General features: G+C 35.4%; 1 protein-coding gene across 3 annotated transcripts in view; it reads right to left on the bottom strand.

The window, feature by feature from the left end:
- Positions 1-19,466, bottom strand: part of LOC126881366 (beta-ureidopropionase-like) — an 818,769-nt gene that overhangs the window by 553,381 nt on the left and 245,922 nt on the right. For 2 of the 3 annotated variants that reach the window (XM_050645608.1, XM_050645609.1), the window contains exon 2: positions 1,243-1,449. The exons of the other annotated variant lie outside the window; for it this stretch is intronic. In XM_050645608.1, the coding sequence (XP_050501565.1) occupies positions 1,243-1,449 (207 nt within the window). The remainder of the gene's footprint in view (positions 1-1,242; positions 1,450-19,466) is intronic. 3 annotated transcript variants of the gene reach the window in all.

Here is a 19,466-nt window from a genome sequence, read left to right as displayed (position 1 = left end):
AATTAGTTAGTTATCGCCCTTTGTTGTGAATAGTGCATACTTCCACGAGATACTTCCGAGTGTTCCGAGTTCCTGTTCAGGATGTTTTCGAAGTAACTAGTTTCTCACCAAGAAGCCGAAAATCCTGCTAAACGTGGTAGATTATTACAGTGAACAGATTCAGTCGTATACATCTATGAAATATACAAAATGTAGTGCATTAACTTGTAAACGACATTCTAAATTTAATATTGTATGTACAAATGGTAATAATCAAAATAATTAAAATTTGTGTGTACAATTTATTAAAATTAGTTAAATTAATAAAGCTTTTTTATTTTTTCACAAAATTAAAAACGATATAGTTAATCAATAATAAAAAAAGGGTCGAAAATAACGAGGAACTACATGGCAGCAAATTGTTGCTGCGCGCCCGACGGTGTAACTTTTTAAGGCGTGCCCGCCCTAAGGTTAAAGAGTTTTTAGCTCCCAAATAAAAGCATGTAAAAAGATATGTACAGTTAAGTTCACGATTCTTTACCCGTCTGTCATTAATACCTGACGAGATAAAACACATACTTTTTATCTAGACTAGCATCATTCTCTTCCACGCATGAAACTAATGATGACAAACCAGCTACCGCCTGTAAAGTAAAAACACATGATATTTTTATGAACGCTCTAGACACAGTATATTGAAAAGAAATATGTACAAAAAAGGACGCTTGGGGATGTTTTCACTTGGGAATGCTTTAAGTACAAGTTGTGACGTTTCTGGTTTGTTTACTTTTGTGGCTGTCAGACTGTTGAATTTTTTGCTGTTTTTTGTCAAATTTTTGCATTTTGAAGTTTTTTTATATTACACAACCAGTTGTTTTCCCAACTAATTTTATATTGGAGTTTGATTTATGGTAAGTGTAATTTATTTTGCCATTAATTTTTACAACATACAAAGCTAACCTCATTCACACAGTTAAGGAAGGGTTGTGTTTAAGTTTTCGCCAAAGTGAATAAAATGACCAAAAGAAAATATGTTATTGAATTTTTTATAAATTGTTTATTTAGGTATTTATTAATCACTAATGGTATTAAAAGAATTTATTAAGCTACTTCAAATGTAGCTGCAATTTTGCACCAAAAGGTTAAAGCAAAACTTACATTTGACATTATATTTATTTGATAACATAAAATTTCTGACTTATTTCGTATGCTTTAAATGATTATGCATGGGTAAAGAGCCCTGGACTCAACTTATATACTTACCTCAAACACAGGATGACCTGAGTTTCCTTCATTACAATAAATTGCTTCGTTTATATCTCCAGACCGTGGAATATGATTTTTTCGTTGTTTTCCTAAATAATCACCGTGATTATCGATAACAACAGCTGTATTCCAAATAGAATCGCTATGAATCTCATCACGTTCCAAAATTGGTGATATTATTACCATGTTGTGTATAACAGCCAGCTAAAATAATAAACAAATTTGTTACAATTAACAGGTCCGGGAGCACGCCAAATATAATTCTATTTTAGTGACGTCACGTTGCCTAGCAACCGTCGATTCTCCCATTATGAAATTCTATTTAGTGAATTCAGAAAAATAGAATTCTATTTGGAGTGCTCTGGGCCCAGATATCATTGTATCAAGTGGCTACAAGGTGACTCATAATATTAGTCTGGTAACAAAAACAGCAATGTAAAACACATTCAGAATTTAGAATTTATATTCAGAAGACGAAAAGTTACTGATACTCGGATATTTAAAAACCATAATAAAATAGAAAACTCATTAGCTGTAAGCATTATAATAGGATTTATGCAATTCATAATAAAATTTTGTTCGCTCTCTAGTCTGTATCCCATACTAAGAATGCAGGTATACGTATACGGTATACATTAAATACAGGGTGTTTAATTGGGAAACGGAAGTACCTGAATGGTAAATATTAGGGGTCACTGAGGCTGTTTTAAATATACTACATTCATTGCCGTAACGATTTTTATAACCTAGTTACAGGGTGTTGGTGTTTTATCGATTTTGTTTTGGAACTCAAACCACCAAACTACTAATCAAACGAAAAAATCCAGGTCCGGATTACCAAAAAAATATAAAGTTATTGTGACCTTGAAACAGCACCGTGCATATTGAAATTTTTAAAATCTGTTTGTCTATTTGAAAAGAGCATAAACACTAAGTTTAATATGTCGCTGTATTTTTTTGGCCAGACAATTTAATGACTTTAATTTTCAAATTATATTGAAATATTTAAGAACTCTGAGATTAAAAATTAGGTATTATTAACTTTTAATAACAAATTATTAAAGTAAATGAATAAAAACTCATTTTAGAAATAATCTATACTTATTTACTACATTGGAACGACACACTTAATAATCACAAGAAAAATCCAGGTCGGGAATAACAAAAATATATATATAAAATAATAATGGGAAGCATATACATGGGAAGCATACAATCCTAAGTCACATTTTCATAATTTTACAGGAGGAGTACTTAAACATTTTATTTGATGTTTTTTTAGAAAATGGTAAGTAATTAATAATTGTAGCGGAAAATATTGTCGGTATTTAAAAATAGCATTATATACAGTTTGCTGTGGTATTATGAAAGTATAATAAAGGTTTAAAGATAATAAAATAATGGACTTAGGATATATTGCCTCTAAATTATAAGTCCTCATAAATGCTTCTTCTTCTTCTTCCTTTATTGGGTTATATTCCTCGGGATAATTCGCCCAGCTTACACCAGGGAAATACTCTTGTCTTGCTCTGGGCAATCGAATATTTCCAAATATATATGCTAAAGCCTCAATTTTTTTAAATATAAGTAGAAACATCTTCTTATACGGCCAGACAGTCCCTACAGGAAAGGCAATATTATAACATAAGGGTTACAACTATTATCGTTTGGAGGTCTAATATCTTTTTATATCTTTATCTTCTTAATTTTTTTAACTCAAAGTTGGGAATTGATTAATTTATAAGTTAAGTTTAGCTAAGTTAAGGAATTTAAGGATCAAGTTAATCCTACGTGGATTAAGGTTGGACATAAGTAGGCAAATTTCAATGGGGGTAGGGATATTTGTTTTAGCCAATTCTTTATATAGGTTCAAATTGGGTGACATATTTATAGGGCACTCAAAAATCAGATGATTCAAGGACCCAACCCGGCCACAGTCACAATGTGGGTTGTCTTTTACTCCTATCCTGAATAGGTGAACTGGAGTAGCACAATGACCTGTCCTCATTCTAATAATGGTGGTTATATGTCTTCTGTCTTGGTATGCAAAATTGTGGTACCAGGGGAGTTTATCTATCTGACCTACAATTTTGGAGTAAAATGAATTATTTCGATTTTTCCCCTGCCATTCTTGCTTCCACCGATTCCAGATGGAATGCTTGATGTCTGGTAGAAAGTTGGAATAGTGAAGAGTGATACCAGCAGCTACATTTAAGGTTCTACCTATATTAGCTAGTTTATCAGCCACCATGTTCCCTTTAATATTCGAGTGTCCTGGAATCCATGCCAGACTAATATTAACGTTATTTACTTTCGCTTCAATAATGCCTCTTTGGGTCATGAACGATGAGTGTTCTGTTTCCATAGAATAGGTTGATCTGCCTATTTTCTGTATGGCACTTTTAGAGTCCGAGCAGATGATTGCTTGTTTAATCCCATTTTTCAAAATAATTTGGAGGGCATGATTAATTGCGACAATCTCAGCCGTACATATTTGGGTATACTTAGGTAGTTTACTGGTATAAGAATAGTTGATCTCTGGGCTAAAGACACCAAAGCCTGCTGATCCTTCACCATCAACTGAGCCATACGTGAAGAATTTGATGTGACTAGGTTTATTTAGAATTATTTTTTGGAGTTGAACTGAGGCAAGTTCATCTGAACGATTAGATTGGATATTTGTGATTGGAATTATTGATAATTGATGGTCTAGTTCAAAGTTATGGCATGGGTATAAGTCACTTAAATATAAGTTGGGATAAGTACTTTTAAATTTGTTTTTTAAAAGCACTAGAAATGGAATATTTCTGTTTTTCCAATGATTTTGGTTCCTTTGAATTGCCAAGTCTAACAGGTCGAGAGCGGAAATAATTGGGTTGCCAATTAACATTAAATTTTTTAATATAAATTTAGAGCTAAGCCATTCCCATCTAGATTTAAGCGAGATCTGACCACTTTCACTTAAGAGAGCATGGATTGGGTAGATTTCATGCATCCAGTTATAATTCGGATACTTTTGTATTTTAGTTTCTCCAATCTTTTAATTAAGGAAGTTGGGCAATCGAAAATTACCTGGCAGCCATAGTCCAGATGGCTCTGAATCAGACCATTGTGTACAGTTTGTAAGGTTTTTGGATCACTTCCCCAATAAGTCCCTGTAATGTATCCAGCTCTCGGACTATCAACTGCGTCGGGCGCGCGCAACGAAGAATTCTTTACAAGCATGCGCGAACTACTTTCATAGGAGCATGTCGTCCTCATGAAGGGTTGTTTACATGTAATTAGTTATATTTACGTAATATGTACCTACGTTTAATAAATGGGTAGTAATTCCAAATTACTGTTGTATTAATTAGATATTATGTCAACCCAGGCTTGTACATTAAACTGGCGGCGAGGATAAATGGAATTTAAGTGCTTTGTTCATCCCGGAGATATAATAAGACAAGGTTAGTAAACATGGCAGCTTACGGAAGCATAGAAAATTTCAATACTAATGAGCCAAAAAATTGGGACTCCTACGTCGAACGTATGGATTTTTTCTTCACGGCCAATAATATTACCGATCCAGAGAAGCAAAGAGCCACATTTCTGAGTCTGTGTGGGGCAAATACTTATGAAATTATAAGGTCTTTGGTTGCACCAGCAAAAGTTAGTGATTCGAGCTACGAAGAGATCACTGCAGAGTTGAAAAAACATTTTGCGCCAAAAACGTCTGAAATTGTCTGCAGATTCAAGTTTTATAGGCGAAATCAGCAAACTGGTGAAACAATTTCTGTGTATCTAAAAGAATTGCGAAAATTGGCAGAACCATGTGGTTTCGGAACTGCCCTGGACACAATGCTACGAGATAGATTAGTCTGTGGGATTCTTGATGAGACCTTACAGCAAAAGTTGCTCGCCACAGAAAAGTTAAAACTGAAAGACGCGCAAGACATGTGCCTGGCACACGAAGTGGCTGTTCAAAGTTTGCAGGTGTTACGGGAGAGTGAGTTGAACACAGAGGTGAACGCAGTAAGTTTTCGTAGAAATCAGCCAGGACAATCAAAACAAAAATCAGCTGATCGCGAACGGAAAAAGTGTTTTCGGTGCGAAAAGGAACATTCTCCTGAACATTGTGAACACATTAAATCTACCTGTACATTTTGCAGGAAAATTGGACACATTGAAATAGCTTGTTTTGGTAAGAAGAAAGACCAAAATCAAAGACGCAAAGTGCATCAGACTACCGAGGAATCGACATCAAATACTCAAAGTGTTTGTTATCAAAGTAGCGACTATAATTTTTCGTTATTTAACGTGACGTCTGATAGCATTACCGGTAAATATTTAGTAGACGTGCTACTCAATGACCAAAATGTGAATATGGAGGTTGATTCGGGCGCAAGTTTCTCAGTGATTAGCAAATCGACCTACCATAAAATATTTAGTGAAAATCGACCTAAATTAAATCAATCCAGTGTTATTCTACGCGATTATCAAAATACAGTGATACCCATACTGGGTGAGTGTCTAGTGAATGTGAAAAGGGGTCAACGATCAGCCAAGCTTCCCCTTATAGTCACGGAAGGAAACCGCGCCAGTCTTCTGGGTAGAAACTGGTTTGAGAGGTTAGGATTAACCATAGCAGGGGTAAGTCAGATTTATTCCATTATTAATTATCCAGAAGAATACCCAGATGTATTTAATACGGATTTGGGATCTTACCGGGGTCCCCCAGTAAGTTTTTCGTTAGACAAAAATGTAAGGCCAATTATGCTAAAAGCACGTAAGGTTCCCTTTGCACTAAAAGACAAGATTGAAGCTGAATTGGACAGGCTTATAGCGCAGGGTGTTTTAGAGTCGATTACACACCCAAAATGGTGCACCCCAATTGTGACCGTTTGCAAAGAAAACGGAGAGGTTCGGATCTGCGGCGATTACAGATCTACATTGAACTTAGCGCTAAATCCAGAACCTTATTCAGTGCCAGCGGTACAGAACATTTTATCCACTCTCGCGGGCGGTAAAGTGTTTGCAAAACTGGACATGGCGCAAGCTTATCTGCAGTTAAGTGTCAACCGCGAAGCTGCGGAGGCACAGACAATTATTACGCATAAGGGAGCTTTTAAATGCAATCGTTTACAGTTCGGTATATCCGTGGCTCCACAAATTTTTCAAAAATTCATAGACACTAGATTAACGGGTATTTCGGGTGTACTACCGTATTACGATGACATTTTAATAGTAGGTACCTCAGAAATAGATTTAGACTCAAAAGTGCGCGCAGTATTATCGCGTTTCCAGGAAGACGGGCTGCATTTACGTAAGGAAAAGTGTGTTTTTCGAACAAAGACAATAGAGTTTCTCGGGTTTCAAATTAGTGAAGACGGTTTACGTCCCACTAAAGACAAAATCGCGGCCATCACCAATGCGCCTGCTCCGACTAATAAAACCGAATTACAAGCTTTTCTTGGACTTTTAGATTTTTATCATGCTTTCCTAAAAGACAAGGCAACTATTGCAAATCCGTTACATGCACTGCTCCGAAAGGACGTTCCTTGGCAGTGGCGTTTCAAAGAACAAAAAGCTTTTGAATTATTAAAAGACATTTTGGCAAAAGAACCGGTGTTGGGACATTACAGTGAACGGAAGGATTTATTTTTGACGTGTGATGCTAGCCCTTACGGGGTAGGTTGTGTGCTTAGCCAGCGCGATGATGAGGGACGCGAATATCCAGTGGCGTACCATAGTCGTACTCTATCGTCTGCGGAACGAAACTTCGCCCAAATCGACAAAGAAGCACTGGCCATAATATCGGGCGTTAAAAAATTCCATGAATATGTATATGGCAGGAGAATAAGCATAAAAACGGACCATAAACCATTGCTGGGTATTTTTAATCCAAAAAAATGTGTCCCAGAGATACTGTCACCCAGAATGCTTAGATGGGCCCTTATGTTATCTGCGTATGATTACGAATTATGCTACATACCTGGTGCAAAAATTCAGAATGCAGATGCTCTTAGCAGGTTGCCACAAAAGGTAAATGCGCCAGAACCGCCAAACTCAGATGACGTTTTGATGCTCGAGAACATCCCAGAAAAACTAATCTGTGCCAAAGACATCGCTAATGAAACTAAGAAAGACCCAGTGTTATCTAAAGTTTTGCAGTGGGCATGGAAAGGCTGGCCTGAGGAGAAAATTAAATTTTCAGACGAATATACTCCTTATCTACAACGTAAACACGAAATTAGCTGTTATCAAGACTGCCTGTTATGGGGTACGAGGGTAATAGTTCCACTTGGAGGGAGGAAAACAATACTGAACTTGCTACACTCAGCACACCCTGGAATCGTAAAAATGAAGTCACTGGCACGCTCATATGTTTGGTGGCCAAATCTCGACAAGCAAATTGAACACCTAGTAAATACATGCAGCGAGTGCCAGGAGTCTAGAAATATGCCAAAAAAGGCTCCAATCCATCCGTGGGAGTGGGCCAGAGCTCCATGGACAAGGATACACCTCGATTTTGCCGGTCCATTTAAAGGGAAAATGTTTCTGATAATCATAGACTCATATTCAAAGTGGTTGGAGGTAAAAATCGTTCCAAATACCTCTAGTGCTGTGACTATAGACATTGTACGCGGTTTATTTGCCACTCATGGCATCCCAGATGTTGTCGTATCGGATAACGGAACTAGTTTTACGTCAGCTGAGTTCCAAGATTTTTTAAAGAAAAACCTTATTAGACAAGCATTGGTTGCACCGTACCATCCAAGTAGTAATGGGCAAGCGGAGCGCATGGTACAAAATGTAAAAAATGCACTTAAGAAAATGACAGATAGCAATGAACAAACCAACATACAAGTAGCACTGCACAGATATCTCCTTACTCAGCACATTACACCCCATTGTGCGACAGGGAGATGCCCATCCGAAATATTAATGGGGCGGAAGTTAGGCTCACTTTTTGATCGTCTACAGCCTGATTTTAGGAAAGAGATGCTATCCAAACAAGAGATCAAATATCCTAAGGAAGCAGGGCCCAGAGTTTTTCACGAAAACGAGACTGTATTTGCAAGGTCATTTACTCCTGGTCAAAAGTGGCTTCCTTCCAAAATAATTGAAACCACCGGGCCATTAAGCTACAAAGTTCAAACACCTGATGGTAAAATTTTACGTCGTCATTCTGACCAATTAAGAACTCGTGTATGTGACCAGGAAACCACAGACGAAGTTACACCGTCAACCTCGATGGAAACGGGAATACGCGAAACTCCGCAACAGCTTTTCCCGCATTCTAACGATTTGGTAGATCCAGAACCAGAACTTGGAGAGCAGGTCTCTGAAGTCAAGAAGCCACCCGCTCGAATAAGAAAACCTCCAAAGTATTTGGAGGACTATGATGAGTAAATTCATCTAGGAGGAAGGAGTGTAATGTATCCAGCTCTCGGACTATCAACTGCGTCGGGCGCGCGCAACGAAGAATTCTTTACAAGCATGCGCGAACTACTTTCATAGGAGCATGTCGTCCTCATGAAGGGTTGTTTACATGTAATTAGTTATATTTACGTAATATGTACCTACGTTTAATAAATAGGTAGTAATTCCAAATTACTGTTGTATTAATTAGATATTATGTCAACCCAGGCTTGTACATTAAAGTCCCACAAAGAGCTCTCATCACATTCAGGCCGCGATTTACTTTTAGTTCTATTGAGTTTACATATGAATTCCACTTTAAGTTTCTTTGAATATTTACCCCCAGGTATTTGACTGAATCCACCCAACCAATATTCTGGTTACAAAATATTACGTTGGGGGGAGAGATGTTCGTGTTTCCTTTTGTAAATAATATTGCAGAAGATTTCTGTGTTCTGTACGTAAAGAGAGTTAAGTCCCAAAACACTGTTTTGAGATAAACGCGTTTAAAGTTTGCAATAATATGTTTGAGTTATACTTTTGGAGTTTCTACAAGAATGTATCCCCCAAAATTTTTTTAAATACTTTTGATCAATTAAATGTTAATTTCTCTCAATAACATAATCAATAAATAATATAAACAAACCATATAAGTATTATAAAAAAAAATAATAAACTTTTTCTTACATGGACTTAACACTATTTGCACAAATAACACGAACTTAATACGCTTTACGCATAACACAAAATATTACAAAAAGCTTGAAAAATAATATTTAATAATAATAATGGGGATTCTTAAGACCGAAATAGCAGGTTTAATACAAGATAATAATACAAGAACATTTAACAAGACAAAAACTTGTGTTTATTCATCATAAACCAAGTAAGTAGGTAATGATACAAAGTAAGTAAAATAATACAAAAATTAAACAAAAATTGACATGGAAAACAAATAAATATTTTATTTAAGTTTTATTATTTAGTATTTACATTTTTTCCCTTCTTCCTGACAGTTTGTTTCGTTAATTTCAAATTTACTTTTTTTTTTGTCTAGTTGCAATATCCCTTCATTTTCTTCATCGGGAATGTCATCAGCGTAGGTGTAGGTATCATCTCCTTAATTTAAGGTTATTATGTCTTTATAATATAATTGATGAAATGTAAGGAAGCAGGTTGAGGAGGTCAATTTTTTCTTCTTGGGTAAGGGATTTTGTCCTGGGTAACGTAAATTGGGGTACATTTTGCTAATGGTTTCTTTGCGTCTTCTTTTGAAACAAATGCATTGAAACGGTTGATTAAGGTCTAAGGAATTCCTATAGTAATTATTATTTTGACAAATCTCAGCCACTGTACATCACTCCAGCTAAAATTGTTTCCAACATCATCTTTTCTCTGCTGAAGGTCGGTTTTTAGCAGCTTAGCCAAGACAAAGAAGCTATCTTGATTCATCTCCTTTACCACGAAAGGGCGTTCATTGCCAGTGCTTTGTATAAGTTTGGCCCAATTATGTGGATGGTGGAACATCCAGCAAAAGCTGTTTAATTTTTTTCAATCAATTTTTATCACACTCAATCTGCGTGTGGCCAGGTACTAAAAAATTTATGACTAATCTCTTCCAAGTTCGGAGAATTTTGCAGGGCTACCATACACATAGCTGCTACATGAGTATTCTTGTTTTGACCACCACATATATCTGAGTACACGGTCAAACTTTTCATCTTCTTCTTCAGGTGCCATCTCCGCTACGGAGGTTGGCAATCATCATAGCTATTTTAATTTTTGAGGCAGTAGCTCTAAATAGTTGTTTTGAGCTGCATCCAAACCATTCTCTCAGGTTCTTCAGCCATGAAATTCGTCTTCTGCCGATGCTTCTTCTGCCATCTATCTTTCCCTGCATTATGAGTCGCAGGATGCCATACTTCTCGCCCCGCATCACATGTCCGAGGTACTGTAGTTTTCTTTCTTTAATTGTCAGTTCAACTTCCTTCTCTTTACCTATTCTTCTCAGTACTTCATTGTTCGTAACTCTATCTACCCAGGAAACCCTCATAATTCTTCTATACGTCCACATTTCAAAGGCGTTAAGTCGTCTCATTGTCTCTACATTTAACGTCCATGATTCCAGTCCATAGTATAGTACACTATATACGTAGCATTTTGTTAGGCGTACTTTAAGAGCTAATGTTAAATCTTTACTACATAGGACCTTTTTCATTTTCATAAAATTAGAACGTGCTTTCTCGATTCTGACTTTGATTTCTGCAGTGTAGTCATTATTTTCGGTTATAAGTGTCCCTAGGTAAGTGTACTTTTTTACTCTTTCGATCTGCTGGCCCTCTACTATCAAGATTTCGTTAGTATTATGGTTGTTTTTACTAATTTTCATAAACTTTGTCTTTTTGATATTGAGAGAGAGTCCGTACTCCCTACTACACCTTACTATTTTACTCATGAGTATTTGCAGGTCTTGTAAATTATCGGCTATTATTACTTAAATTAATATATTAAATATAATATTAAATATTAAAATATTAAATTAAATATATTAAACTTTTCATAACAGGCTTTAAAGATTTAGCAATAAATTTGTATACACATAAGCCAACTTCATTAGCACCTCTGCCAGCTACACCTTCATGCCAAAGTTAAGAGTAAGTTGTACCATCACGGCAGTCGTAGTGTTAGATTAAAAGTCCAAAGTTGGCATTTGTAGAAGGCTACAGAACTACTATGCACGAGTGGAGTGGGAAGGCATTGCTGCATGTCAAATGTCACAGTTTTGGTTGAATCGTTAACTTTTGAATTTTCTTTGTCTAACTTTTTAGACTCATATGCATACTCCACGTTGTCAAGGTGGTCCTTTTTTTGTTTTAAAAACTCTTGGTTTTCATTCTCAGAGCATATTTTAAGTTGCATGTCTAGCCTATCATATTTTGAACAGGTATCTACGTTAGGCTTTTTAATTTTTAAATTTAAATTGTGGAACTCCTTACAAAACTTAGTATAGATTACTGGTTTTGAACTGGTTTCAGATAGGATACGCTTGTATTCTTCATATTAGAGTATCACTATCGTCAAATGTGGAGAAACGAATTTTTTCCCACAATTTCGTCTTGAGTAGTAGCTTTCATAAGCTGAGATTCCAATTAAAAATTGATTTACTTTATTCCTTTCTTCTTCAGTTATAAAGGCTTTTTTAAAATGTTCTCTTTCATCCGGTTGGATTATACCCGAAGAAGATGATAGGTATCTCCGACTTTCTCCAAATACTTTTACTTAGTAAAATAGGCAAATCAGCTTTAATGGCGCGTGCGTACAGAGTCAACGTAATAACTTATTAGTGTACAGTGTGTTAAGTAAAAAAATTGTGGGACTTAACACACTGAGTCTTCCTGTTTCTTAAATAATTTTTAGTGTAGAAAGTGATATGTCCAAGTTCAGGATTTAACACGCTTTACACAGTTAGTATTGATTGTTTTTCATTTGTGTAAAATGAATATCTCAGTTTAGGAATGGAATTGGACTTGACAAATTATACACACATGTAGATATCAAATTCTACCATGCAGATAGTGCATTGGCTAATTTCGACCATTTTTGGACTTAACTCGCTTTACGCACAGAGCACAGATTTCTTCTGAGATAGATTTAAATTGTGGTCTAGCAACCATGATTCCATCTGAATCAAGAATTTATTTACATTAATTACCAATTCATTAATATCACTCCCTCTAATCAGAAGAACTAAATCGTCTGCATACTAAATTAGTTTGCATGAAGAGGGGATTATATTATACAGGGAAAGACAATATAGGTTGAAGAGGATAGGGCTTAATGGGGAACCTTGGGGTAGTCCCAGACTTGATTTTCTTGGGCCATGGGTTTGTCCCAGTTTGTCTTTGACAAATAGCTCTCTGTCATTTAGAAGGCATAAAATCAAATTAGCCAGTTGGGTTGGAATGTTATTCTTTAATAATTTGGAGTACAGGAGTGATATATTGACGTTATCATAAGCAGAAGAGATATCTAGAAAGATGCCAATAGTGTATTGGTTTAGAGCGAAGCCTATTTGAATTGTTGAGGTGAGGTATGTAAAGCATTCCGTACAACCTCTACCCCTTCTAAATCCTAGTTGTAGTGGATTAAAAATCTTATTATGTTCCACAGTCCACTCTATTCTATTCTTTATAAGAGTTTCGAGCATTTTGCCTACACATGAAGAAAGATTTATTGGTCTAAAGTTTAACGGATTATTACAATCTTTATCTTTTTTGATTATAGGTAAAATTACTGATTGTTTCCACTGAACAGGAACTATACCCGTTCTAAGACTTTCATTGAAAAGTTGAATTAATAACAAAGATCCAACAACGGGAAGATTTTTTAACGTGGAGTAGGAAATCTGATCCAAACCAGGAGCCGAGTCAGATTTAATTGAGAGGGAGTTCTGATACTCGTCGAGAGCAAATGGCGGTTCTAGGGCTTGAGGAGATCTAACCAATACTTTATTGATAGCGGAAAGAGGGGTTAAGCAACATAGAATTTCGTGGGATATAGGAGTAGAAGGCAATTGAGTATATATTGAAGGTTTCGAAGCCTATACCTTATTAATTTTCTCCCACACAACTTTTAGAGGAGTGTTTCTATTTAATTTACTGCAAAATAGCCTGAAACTATTTTTACGTTTTGATTTTAGGAATTTTCTTGATTTAGCTATATTCTTTTTAGCCTCGATATAGTTTTCCATTGAGGGGATATTTTTAAATTTTTTTAAGGCAGACACTCTCGCAGAGACGACTTCAGCACATGAGTCATCCCACCATAGAATGTGGTATTTGGAATTATTAGCAGGGTGAAGCCAAGGATCAGCTACCGATGATATGGAGTTAGTAAAAAATTCGTAATCTTCCCTGGGAGAAGCTGAGAAAATGCTGTTTAAACTGTTGTGATAAGTAGACCAATCAGCTTTCTTTAGATTTCTTCTTTTACATGAATGCGAGGGGGGATTGAGGACATACACCTATCTGACATATTATGGGGAAGTGGTCACTAGTTCCAGTATCTGAAATAGTGGACCACTTGCCCACCCTGGCTGCCACATCGACTGATGCCATTGTTAGATCTACTACCGACTTACTGCCTCCTGGGGCCACCAATCTAGTTGGAGACCCATCATTGAGAAATACTAGCTCAAGTTCCTCCAAAGAATCAAAAATAATCCTACCATTGTGACTGTCTCTAGAACTACCCCATGCCTTATGATTACAATTTAGATCACCCATGATTAAAAATGGCTTATTAAGTGATTTCACAAGGGAAGACCAGTTGGATTTGGAGATAGAGTTGTCTTGTAGACAGTATGTATTAAGAATATTCAAATTAAAGTTAGGGAGAAATGTGAGTTGGAATTGGACATCATGATTGAAGCCTGGATTGGCAATTTGAATTTCCCTATAATCAATATTGTTTTTGATAAGAGTAATTAATCCGCCATAGCCATCCTCTCGATCTTTTCTGATTATTTGATACCCTCTACATCTTATAACATGTTGGTTTAAGAGCCAAGATTCGCTAATAAGGATTATATCTGGGTTAAGGTTTTTTATAAGGATTTTTAGATTGTCAGAATTAGTGTTATATGAACGTATATTCCACTGAATAATAGTTATCGGAGTGTTAGGATTCATTATATAGAGTATGTTTGCTAGACCAAGGAGTCAGAAAATCTCGAATCCTCAGGCTCGAGATCCTCTATTCCCCTCCGACTCTGGTTTACATTTGTATTGAAAGGTGATACATTTTTAGTTATGCTGGTCTTTAGATCTACCATATTGTAAAGAATGGAGTATGATTTTGAGTTTACTAAGTCCCCAATGAAGGTCATGACGAGGTCCCTGTGAGATTGGTTCAGCATAGACATGGCCTGATTGAAATCCAAATGAAGTTGGGATAAAGATTGTGAGTTAGTGATTTGAGAATCATGAGCAGGATTGAATTTTGAAGTTGAGGGCTCATTTATTCTTCTACCTGATGGATTAATAAGTAGTCTTTGGTGGGAGATTTTATCATAACCTGTATTTTCTTGTATTGAAGGTCTTCTTCTTTTTTGTGGAGATTGAGTGACTTGACTAAAAGGTTTTGAATATTGAGCTGAGGCTGCAGACCTCCTCTCCTATGGTAAGATGCCATTAGAATTATTCTGATCGTTATGTAAGGGGGGGAAATCATTTATGTTGAAAGATGAAATATTAGAGATCCTAGGAACCTGCTGACTTGCCTCATAGAAAGATAGATTAGAAAAGGACATTAGATCCTTAATATCTTTTTGTCTGACTCTCTCTCTCTACAATTACGACTACTTGATTCATGGTCAGAAGATTTGCAGAAAATGCAATATTTTGTACACGTATTAGATGAAGAATCCTCATGAGAAGTTCCGCATCTAGCACATTTCTGTTTTCCTCTACATTGGTTCGTAGAATGGCCATAAAGTAAGCAATTCCCACATTGAAGAACAGGGCTGATGAATGGTGTGACCCTCATTGGTAGTTGATATATGGAAATTTCTTTGGGAATAGTTTTTCCTGAAAAAGTTATGCTAATAGTTCCCGTGGAGACAAATTCAATCTTTGAATCTACTTGTACTCTTCGATTCATTCGCTTAACACTTAATATCTTACATAAAGCCAAGTTTGTTTCTGATGCCTCCTTTATTTCTTCCTCTGTGAATTTTTTATTAACTCCCCTTACTATACCCCTACAAGAAACCTGATGAAATGGAATGAACACCTCATACCCTAGGGCTTCCCAATCTTTTCTCACAACGAAATCGTTGGCTGCTTTTCTAGTAGCAAATAATACACCTATCCTGTTTTTACCCTTTCTACTGATTTTCGTGATGTCTTTAATTTTTAAAACAGAAATAGATTTAGCTATGCTTAACACGTGATAATCTCCAATATTGCTATTCTGACCTTGGACAAATACTTCGTAAGGACCTATGTCGGTCTCCGAATATAGTATTTGTTTTTTTACTGTAAGACTTTTTGAACACTTGGACGTTGAGATTGACATTCATATTGGTTGATTTTATTAGGAGGGTCAGGTGGTGAAGGAGGATCGGGAGGAACTTCTTCCTCTATCTTATGCGGCGGATTGACGAATTTAAAATCTATACTAGGCGATGCAAATTAGAAATTAACAGGAAAATATAGGTAGTTTTGGCCCTTACCCTTTGGATGAGTTTCAAAAGTCGTCCGTTCACCTCGAACGATAGTCACAGATTTGTCTATTTCAAGTTTTCTTCCAAAAAATCAAACGTCAAACACAACAAAAATCACAAGAGATATTCACTGCGAAAATAAGCCGAGGCTGTTCATCCCAGCGGACCTCGACTTCTTATCAGCGATAAATAAAAAATTAACAAATTTAACAACTGTTTTCAAATTAAATTAGGTTTGATGAGGTTTTTTTATCGAAAAGTAAAAACTGTCAACTATTCGCTATTTGACAACCCTTATTTACTCGTCCTCATAAATTGGATATCTGTGTAAAAAAACTCGTCAATATTTCTTTATTTATTTTATTAGGTTACAACCATGATACTCTGACAGGAAGATATGCACACTTGCAATTCTAAATTCAATCGACTGGCGCATGACGTCACTGCGAGACTAAACCAGGGAACTTGTGTGTATATTATTTTGACGATGAATCATATGGCAACGCTGTTTCATTACTATAAATGAATAACTTGAACCTTTAACTGTTAACGGTGAGTGGCCCTTGATGCCATATGTTGTACTAAGAATTCATAACTAGTTACTTTATGTGAATACGTGGTTTGAAAATGCATAATTAATTTGTAAAATTAATTATAGAAATATATGAATCTACGATTTGATTACAAACAAAATAAATAAAGCTATAAGACGCTGTAAGACATAAATTAAATATTATACAAAGCCGGTAAAACGTAAATAATTTGAAAAATAAACGAAAAGCGCGTCATACTTCAGACTTTATGAATAGGCCGTTCCAACATGCTGTCAAAATTAAATCAATATGGCTACTGGGAGTAAAAGATAAATGTTATTCTATCTGTTCTTAATGTGTTTTAGATAATTTTAGTTGTATTTCTTTGTAATTTTGTGTTGTACAAAGATTAATTTAACATTTTCTCTGGAAGTATTAATTTAGAAAGATAATATGCTTCATTGGTGTTGTGTTTTGAAGTGTGAAATGCAAAGTAATCGTGATAAAGTCAAGATAAAGTTCACTTTTAAACTGAACTAAATAAGGTATCATCTGAGAGACAACAATGGTTAAATTCAATACAATGTAAAGGTTTTACTAGCGAAATGAAAATTCTCCTGTCCTGTCTGCTGTAATCATTTTATATCTGGTAAGTTACAATTACAACAGTAACGATTTTTGAAGATGTTAACATTTTAATCTTATAGGAAAACCAGCCGACTTAATCGATAATAACAATCCAGATTGGGTTCCTTCAATAAATATCGGCTATAAACACAATGAAATAAGTTCCCCAAAATCTAAAATGGAGTGGTATCAAAGGAGAATTAAAAGAAAACATATTCATATTGAAATTATTTATAAGGTACTGGACTGTCTTAAATTCTACAAATACTAGGTGGGTGAATGATTTTAGATATTTTTCATTAATGGTTGTAGGTTACTGTTACTTCAGTAGATTTAAGACTTGTTTACAGGGGTAGAGTAATGATGCAAGTACTTGATAGAGTAGAGTAACTCTACCTGTAAAAATGCTCAGCACAGTAGAATAGCTAGTAGAGTGTATAGTAGGAGTTAAAGTAGAGTGACTAGCAACATATGGCAAAGTAACTACTCTATGACCACCACCACTGCCAAAATGTCTACTTGGCTGCGCACTCTACCCATGGAACATGCTCAATTATGGCAGAGTAGAGTAGGTAGGAGAGTACATGGGGGCACTGTCATTCTGGCTGGAATTGTGTTTTGTGTAAATAGTGAAAATGAAGTTCACCGAAGATGAAACTTAAAACTTGTAGAGCTATAATACAGCGAATACCAGTGTTTATGGAATTTAGGTAGTGTATACTACAGAAATAAAAGTATGCAGCAAGCTGCGGAGGATGAAATCGTCGAAAGAATGGCAAAGGGGGCTTTGGAGTAAACGAGCTCAAGCAAAAAAATACTGGTTTAGCAAATTACAATGTTTTAAGTTGGTACAGTAGCGATCAGCAGGTAGCCAAAACGCGTTCCAGGATTGCCGCTGTAATTTTGAATATTTTTTCGAGATATTTGGCACACGTATTCGTAATATAATAAAGAATGGCGGTACAGAGCCCAATTTGAAAAATATATTAATATGTGGAAGTTACTCTGTAATTATACAATATTTAAAAAACGAGCCTGTACCGCTATTAAGAAGAACAAAAAAATACACTTTCTTTAAATAAACTTTTTTATCCGATGCCTAGATTTTGTGTCATTTTGGAACTACTAATGAAATTAAAAATTTGAATAGTTCCAAAATAACACAAAATCTAGGCATCGGATAAAAAAGTTTATTTGAAGAAAGTGTATTTTTTTGTTCTTCTTAATGGCGGTACAAACTCGTTTTTTTATATTGTATTTAATTACAGAGTAATTTCCACATATTAATATATTTTTCAAATTGGGCTCTGTACCGCCATTCTTTATTATATTATGAATATGTGTGCCAAATATCTCGAAAAAATATTCAAAATTACAGCCGTAATCTTGGAACGCGTTTTCGCTACCTGTTGATCGATACTGTTTCCTCTTAAGATAGTTTTAATAGTTATTTATGATATAAGTATTAAAAGTACAATTTTAAGACACGCATGTGAAAGTTAACCTGAAAAAATAATTTTATTAATGTTTTGACTTCCACATCAGATGTCATTGTCAAAATACAAAATATTCATTATTATTAGGTTTGTTCTAGCAAACAGTCAAACTAGTCAAAAACCGTCAGCAAACAGTTGGTCAGTGAGAGAACATAATACAGTCACCAGTGCTATCCCCTCTACTCGCGCTGGTCCACTATTCGCTGATGGTTTCAAACTGTTTGAAACTGACGCTAGAACAAACCTATTATTATTATGCATATCATTATCTGTAAATAATATTTCTTCTGATTGTTAATTGTAAAGGATAGAAAAATTACCATTTTATTTTTTTTTAGAATCGGCTGAGAGAAGTGGTGTACAAAAAAAACTAGGAAGGAAATGGAATATGTGGCTACGAAAGGCAAAAGAAATGATTACAAAGCAAATGTGACACATTTTTTTAAAAATATGTAGGAATATCAGTAAACTACATTAAAAATGTATGAAAAGATTTTGTGCAATAAAAATGTTTATATTTATCAAGGATGTATAATTTGGTATGGCCACATATCGTTGGTGATTTCTCTCTGTTTTTTTATGTGTTTTGTAAGAGAGACTAAAAACTTGTTTTAGGGTCACCGCCTGTTTCATATGATATTTTTTGACTTGTTTTGTAGTAAATTACACTATCTATTTACTACAAAACAAGTCAAAACTTACATATGAAAACAGGATGTGACCTTAAAAAAGTTTTTCGCCTCCTACAAAACTCATGAAAAAACAGATAGGAGGTATTGTCACATCAGCAAGGGATATATTTCTGGTATATCCAAGGAATGTCTAAAAAATATACTTTGAATGACCAAGAACATTCGTGGACATTCATGGATTCAGGGAATGTTTAAAATGCTGACACAGAATTTTCCTGGGATGTTCAGGGAACGTTCTTGTGCT

The sequence above is a fragment of the Diabrotica virgifera genome, chromosome 3 (genome assembly GCF_917563875.1).
Source record: "Diabrotica virgifera virgifera chromosome 3, PGI_DIABVI_V3a".
NCBI classification, from domain to species: Eukaryota; Metazoa; Arthropoda; class Insecta; order Coleoptera; family Chrysomelidae; genus Diabrotica; species Diabrotica virgifera.
Note: the sequence above shows the minus strand (reverse complement) of the source record. Positions and strands in the feature narration are given on the sequence as shown.